This window comes from Nansenia antarctica, assembly GCF_963989245.1.
Source record: "Nansenia antarctica genome assembly, chromosome: 6".
Classification (NCBI taxonomy): Eukaryota; Metazoa; Chordata; class Actinopteri; order Argentiniformes; family Microstomatidae; genus Nansenia; species Nansenia antarctica.
Window position 1 is genome coordinate 36,020,939 of NC_137676.1, and position 7,500 is coordinate 36,028,438.

General features: G+C 49.6%; 1 protein-coding gene across 1 annotated transcript in view; it reads left to right on the top strand.

The window, feature by feature from the left end:
- Positions 1–7,500, top strand: part of atp2b3b (ATPase plasma membrane Ca2+ transporting 3b) — a gene marked incomplete at both ends in the record, with an annotated part of 59,025 nt that overhangs the window by 40,815 nt on the left and 10,710 nt on the right. The window contains 4 exons of the mRNA XM_080534377.1: positions 774–965; positions 1,136–1,349; positions 1,590–1,801; positions 2,124–2,231. Coding sequence (XP_080390503.1) covers positions 774–965; positions 1,136–1,349; positions 1,590–1,801; positions 2,124–2,231 — 726 coding nt within the window. The remainder of the gene's footprint in view (positions 1–773; positions 966–1,135; positions 1,350–1,589; positions 1,802–2,123; positions 2,232–7,500) is intronic.

Here is a 7,500-nt window from a genome sequence, read left to right on the forward strand (position 1 = left end):
TGCTCTAGGTGCTATTTGGAGCTGACAGTGCCTCATCAGCACCCGGGTCCATTTTCCTGTCAACACAAATCTCAAAACACGAGTATGGTGTAATGGCCTAGTGATCCTAGTTCTATAATGTCCAATGTCTCCCTTAGTATCAAAAGGCGACATTGAATAAGTAGGTTTTGAGGTCACGCTTAAAAATGTCCTGAGTTTTAGACAACCTCAGGCCCTCAGGTAGGGTGTTCCACAATCTAGGAGCATATATGCTAAAAGCTGATCCTCCAAATCTCTTTGTCCTAGCCTCTGGCACTATTAAAAGTTCCGTGCCACTAGACCGTAGGGGTCTAGCTGGTGTGTATCTTATGAGCATGTCCACCATGTAATTGGGTGCATCACAGTGAAGTGATTTATAAACTAGTAAAAGTCTATTCTATGACTGACAGGGAGCCAGTGTAGTGATCTCAAGACAGGTGTGATGTGCGCTCTTCGTTTGGTCCTAGTAAGGACACGAGCAGCAGCATTTTGAACCAAATATCAGACAGTCATGTTATTGTTATTAATATCTATACTATCCCTGCTCAGCTAACTATTACATTTGTTACACCTCTATTCTCTCCCTCTTTCCCCGTCGCTCTCTATCAACCTCTTTCTCTCCCTCTCTCTTGTTATGTGTGTGTGTGTGTGTGTGTCTGTCTGTGTGTGTGCACATGCGTGTGTGTCCGTCCATTTGCGTGTCCACGTGCGTGCGCGTGTGTGTATGTGTGTGTGCACGTGTGTGTGTCTCTCAGGGCATCGCGGGCACGGACGTGGCGAAGGAGGCGTCTGACATCATCCTGACTGACGACAACTTCAGCAGCATCGTCAAGGCGGTGATGTGGGGCCGTAACGTCTATGACAGCATCTCCAAGTTCCTGCAGTTCCAGCTGACTGTCAATGTGGTGGCAGTCATAGTGGCCTTCACCGGGGCCTGTATCACCCAGGTACACACACACACACACACACACACACACACTGTGTAGAAACAGTGCCGTCTTGTGGCTGCATATAGAAATCTCTCCATCTCTTTCTCTCTCTCCCCCCCCTCTCTCTCTCTGTCTCTCTCCCTCTCGCTCTCTCTCTCTCTCCCCCACCCCTCCCTCCTCCCCTCCAGGACTCTCCCCTGAAGGCGGTTCAGATGTTGTGGGTGAATCTGATCATGGACACGTTCGCCTCTCTCGCCCTCGCCACTGAGCCCCCCACCGAGTCCCTGTTACTACGGAAACCCTACGGCCGCAACAACCCCCTCATCTCCCTGACGATGATGAAGAACATCCTGGGGCACGGAGTCTACCAACTCGTCATCATCTTCACCATGTTGTTTATAGGTACACACACACATACACACACACACACACACACACACACACACACAGACACACTCAGATGTGCACACACACACATAGACACACACACACACACACACACACACACACACACACACCAAGGAGTGAGGCAGGATGTCAGTGGATTTTCTCATCATTGGTACTAAAACTCCTCCTCTCCTCTCCTCTCCTCTCCTCTCCTCTCCTCTCCTCTTCTCTCCTCTCCCCACTTCCCTCCCTCAGGAGAGCACATCTTCAACATCGACTGCGGCCGCAACGCGCCCCTCCACTCCCCCCCCTCCGAGCACTACACCATCATCTTCAACACGTTCGTCCTGATGCAGCTGTTCAACGAGATCAACGCCCGCAAGATCCACGGCGAGAGGAACGTGTTCGACGGGATGTTCCGCAACCCCATCTTCTGTTCCATCGTGTTGGGAACCTTCTTAATACAGGTGAGGGGGACGGAGGGGACGGCGGGGGTGGTGGTCGTCTGTGGCTCAGCCAGTAGAGCACGGCGCTAACAACACTTAGGTTGTGGGTTCGATTCCCGACGGGAGCGTATATACACTGACAAATGTACGCGCTCACTGCAATGTAAGTCGCTTGGGATAAAAGCGTCTGCTAAATGCCGTATATATACAGTATATGGTGGTGGTAGTGGCGGTGGGGGTCGTCATAGAGACATACAGTGTTGTTCCGACAGAGGGGTGTTACGCTGCGTTATTGCGACGGTGTGATGATGTGCTGTTGTCTTCTCCCTCCCCGGCGGTGCAGATCGTGATCGTGCAGTGGGGAGGAAAGCCGTTCAGCTGCGCCCCTCTGAACGTGGAGCAGTGGCTGTGGTGTCTGTTCATCGGAGTGGGAGAGCTGCTCTGGGGACAGGTGAGGCACACACTGCACCCCCCCCGCCCCCCCCCTGCCCCCCCCTTCTCCAGGGGAGGCTGGCGGAGGTAGACGTCGGAGGACGGCGCTGGTTGTCATGCACGGTACGACATCAGACACTCCCAGTCACACATGGCGTCAAGGGATTCAGCTTTTAAACTGACATCGGTCCAATGTAATGCTAATGTCTGAGAGAGAAGAATTCATTATTTAAACCACACTGTGTCTCTAACGTTCACATTCATAAATGCATAGGACAATATGATGGAAATAGATACGCCTGACAGATCAGCTTGTTTGAATGAATGAATGGTCTTTATTGTCATTAATATAGTACAGGTACCATACAACGAAATTTGGGATGGGGGGCTCCCCTGGTGCTAGGAAAAAAATACTAAAAACAAGAAGGGAAAAGAGCTGGTTTACATAAATAAAGGCTATATCCACTATCCACTATACAAATAAAACACTGTGCTGTACTCTATGCTATGCTATAAATATCCTAACATTTCCTATCTCTGAACCTTATGTACACGAGGGTTGTCATATTGCACATAGTATTATTGCACATTCATTTAAAGTGTCGCAGTTTGCAGGTTTGAAATGTTCACAGTTGTGTTTCAGTATTGCACTTGATTACAATCTAGTAGCTGCCATCAAAATGTCTAGATTGTCCAGGGCCTAGAACCTAGGTCTCTGCTGTGTTCAGGGCCTGAATGGCCCTAGGGTAGAAGCTGAGCTTCAGTCTATTTGTCCTTGCGGACATGGTCCTGAACCGCCTGCCCGAGGGCAGCCGAACAAAGTGTTTGTTCCCAGGGTGGGATGGGTCTCTGGAGATCTTGGAGGCCTTCCTGAGGCAGCGTGTGTTGTACAGCTCTTCCAGAGAGGGGAGGGGGGCGCCGATGATCTTCTGGGCCGATCTCACGACTCTCTGTAGCGCTTTCCTCTCTGCGGCTGTGCAGCTGGAGAACCACACGCAGATGCAGTAGGTGAGGATGCTCTCCACTGTGCAGCGGTAGAAGGTCACAAGCAGCTCCTGTCTGAGGTGGTATTTCCTGAGGACTCTCAGGAAGTAGAGCCGCTGTTGTGCCTTCTTGATGATGGCTGCTGTGTTGGTCTTCCAGGACAGGTCATCCTGTATGTGCACCCCCAGGAATCGGAGGGTTGAGACTCTCTCCACGCTCCCTCCATCGACGAGCAGGGGCTGGACCTCAGATTTTTTCCTCCTGAAGTCCACGATGATTTCCTGGGTCTTTGACTGGTTCAGCAGCAGGTTGTTAACCTTGCACAGCTTGCCCAGCTGCTCCACCTCATCCCTGTACGCCGCCTCATCCCTGTACGCCCCCCCCCCCGAGATGCAGCCCACCACGGTGGTGTCGTCTGCAAACTTTATGATGGAGTTGCTGGGGTGGACGGGGGTGAAGTCGTAGGTGTAGAGGTTGTAGAGGATGGGGCTTAGCACGCAGCCCTGGGGGGACCCAGTGCTGAGTCTGAGGGCTGTGGAGGTGTGGGAGCCCACCCGCACCCTCTGGGGGCGGTCAGACAGGAAGTCCTTGATCCATGCACAGATGGAGTGTGATAGTCCCAGGTCTAGTAGTTTGGTCACTAGCCTGTCTGGAAGGATGGTGTTGAAGGCAGAGCTGAAGTCCACAAAGAGCAGTCTCGCGTAGCTGTTCCCCCTCTCCAGGTGGGATAGAGTGGAGTGGAGAGTCGTCGCGATGGCGTCCTCTGTGGACCTGTGGGCTCTGTCGGCGAACTGGTATGGATCCAGGTTGGGCGGGAGGCGTGTGACTATGTGGGCCCGGACCAGTTTCTCGAAGCACTTCATGATGATTGGTGTGAGTGCCACCGGGCGGTAGTCGTTTAGGCAGCTCACCGTGCTTTTCTTCGGGACTGGGATGATTGTTGTGGATTGTTGTGGGATGGTGGCCTGGGACAGGGACTGGTTGAAGATGTTGGTGAAAACCCCGGCCAGCTGGTCGGCGCAGTCCCTCAGCACCCGTCCCAGGACGCCATCCGGCCCTGAGGCTTTTCTGGGGTCCACCGCCTTCAGCACGCGTCTCACTTCATGCTCTGTGAGGGTGAGGCTGCTGAGAGCTGGAGAGAGTGGTGTTTGTGTTGTGGTTACCTCCGTTCGCCCTTCGTCGAACCGGGCGTAGAAGGAGTTCAGCTCTTCCGCCAGCAGGGGGTCGTCCTCCGCGGCTGTGAGCCTGTTGGCTCTGAAGTTTGTCATGTGCCACACCCGCCTGGAGTCGTTGCTCAGGAAGCATTCCTCAATCTTCTCTCTGTGGTCTGCCTTGGCCTCCCGGATGCCACGGTTTAGGTTAGCCCTGGTGGTGCTGTACAGCAGTGTGTCCTTCGCTGAGAAGGCGTTGTCCCTCTCCTTGAGCAGTTGTCGGACCTTCTCAGTCATCCATGGCTTCGTGTTGGGGGCACGGACACGTTTGTCCACGGTGGCTGAGTTGGTGCAGTTTACTATGTGGTTCAGAACCGACGACGTGAACTGTTCCAGGTCCTCATGCTCATATTCCTGCCATGAGGTGTCATTCAGGCAGATCTGCAGTGGAGCGGACCCTGCTGGCCAGGTTCTGACAGTCTTAGTGGTGATGGGGGCACTTTTCCTCATGGGAGTGTAGGCTGGGATCAGGAGGATGGACACGTGGTCAGACATGCCTAGATGAGCTAGCGGTCTAGCCTTGTAGGCAAGCTTGATGTTGGTGTATACCTTGTCCAGTGTGTAATCTCCTCTTGTTGCACATTTTAGGTTTAGGTTATGTTGAAACAAAAAACAAGGAAAACGTCTGACAAAGTGTGAATGTGGCGAAATGGGATTAAGTTGGCCAGCCCTTAGAAACATAGAGCAGCGGACCAGCCCTTAGAAACATAGAGCATCGGACCAGCCCTTAGCAACATAGAGCATCGGACCAGCCCTTAGCAACATAGAGCATCGGACCAGCCCTTATGTAACCCCTGCCATATGGGCGGGCCTGAATTCTATTTTAAATAAGTGGCGGTATTACCTGTAATAATAAACTATTCAAATGATGACGATCTATGCCTCCATTAACTATGTGGAAGTATTTTAAATAGGACTTCCTTTTTAACCCTTTTAATGTATTTATGTTTTAATATATCATATGAATTGCCTATTACCTGTTTATGACACAACACAGTGGCTTTAAATGCAAATACCAAAGGGTATATATTTATTTACTAGATGCTAAATTTAAAGTGTTGGTAGTCAATTATAATGTTATACATTAGTAGGATAAACAATATTCAAACAATACAGTCAATAGACAATATTCACAATACAATGTCAACAGACAATATCACAATATCACATACACAAAATATAGGCTCAAAGCCTATTCCAATTCCTTTCAAGGAAATAAATGTAAATGTTTCCAATAAACTCAGTTGTCAACTCAAAGGATTCACAATTGTACAATGTAATGTTCAGTCAAATGAAAAGGTGGGCCCACACTCACACACACACACGCACTCTGTAACTCAGTCCATTAACCAGTGTTACCGTTGCAGCTGACGTTGCTTGTGAGCGGGGGGGCCTTGAAACAGATATGGCCACTTCACTCGTTTACACGAGCCTCAAATAAAAGCATGTGCGTGGTTCAGTACTCACGAAACCTCGTGGGGGACTCGTAGGTAAACGAATGGGTTGAAAGATCCGAAAAAAGAGGCAGAGATGAGGGGGGATGGGGTCCAGCGCTCTCCCACGAGCGCAGGAGAATGATTGAAGTACACTGGCGCGAAGATTCACTGGACGGTCTCAAGTTACACCAGGCGAATGGAAACGGTCTCTGTGTTAGTCCACCGGAGAGCTTTCCTGTTCCTTGGTCTCTCGACTTCCAATTCTGAATTAACAGAATACACTGAGCTACAAAATCCAATAGCTATTTCGCTTTGATATAGCTAGAAACAATTTATCACTCAAGTGCTAGCAACATGCTAACGTAATTATGCTTGCCGCGATTAGCTCTACAGTCAAATATAATATACTACAACGAGTAGATGTAGCTTATAAACAAACACCAGACATATGCATTTACCTCTGGTAGCTTCAATGTGCACCAACATCCAAAGGAATAACTCTTCGTTGATCCCGAATTGTTTACACACAGCCTATACAAATTATACTACTTCACTCTGAGATGTCATCAATCATTCTCACACGCTACGTAGTGCAACCTAATGTTATTATTACAAAATCCCGCCCCGCTATCTCTACATTACAGTTGGCTAGCTCTTCCCGATGGACCGATGAAATAAAGAAAAGAATGAATGACATATCCATATCACGCAGCAACACATAACCAATGAGCGAACTCACATCAGAGCCCGTAACAAGTACACACTATAAACCTATAACCATGTTAATAACCGTGTACATAACCATGAAATTATGCTTATTTATTGAATGGACTTATTTATTTAACTTGTTAAATGGACTTATTTATTTAACTTATTAAATGGACTTATGTTATGAAATGCTCATAGCACACTTTAGTAGCTGGGCTACACTTAGAAACATAGAGCAGAGGAACAGCCCTTAGAAACATAGAGCATCGGACCAGCCCTTAGCAACATAGAGCAGAGGACCAGCCCTTAGAAACATAGAGCAGAGGACCAGCCCTTAGCAACATAGAGCATCGGAACAGCCCTTAGAAACACAGAGCAGCGGACCAGCCCTTAGAAACATAGAGCATCGGACCAGCCCTTAGCAACATAGAGCAGCGGACCAGCCCTTAGAAACATAGAGCATCGGAACAGCCCTTAGAAACATAGAGCATCGGACCAGCCCTTAGCAACATAGAGCATCGGACCAGCCCTTAGAAACATAGAGCATCGGAACAGCCCTTAGAAACACAGAGCAGAGGAACAGCCCTTAGAAACATAGAGCATCGGACCAGCCCTTAGCAACATAGAGCATCGGACCAGCCCTTAGAAACATAGAGCATCGGAACAGCCCTTAGAAACACAGAGCAGAAGAACAGCCCTTAGAAACACAGAGCAGCGGACCAGCCCTTAGAAACATAGAGCATCGGACCAGCCCTTAGCAACATAGAGCAGCGGACCAGCCCTTAGAAACATAGAGCATCGGAACAGCCCTTAGAAACATAGAGCATCGGACCAGCCCTTAGCAACATAGAGCATCGGACCAGCCCTTAGAAACATAGAGCATCGGAACAGCCCTTAGAAACATAGAGCATCGGACCAGCCCTTAGCAACATAGAGCAGAGGACCAGCC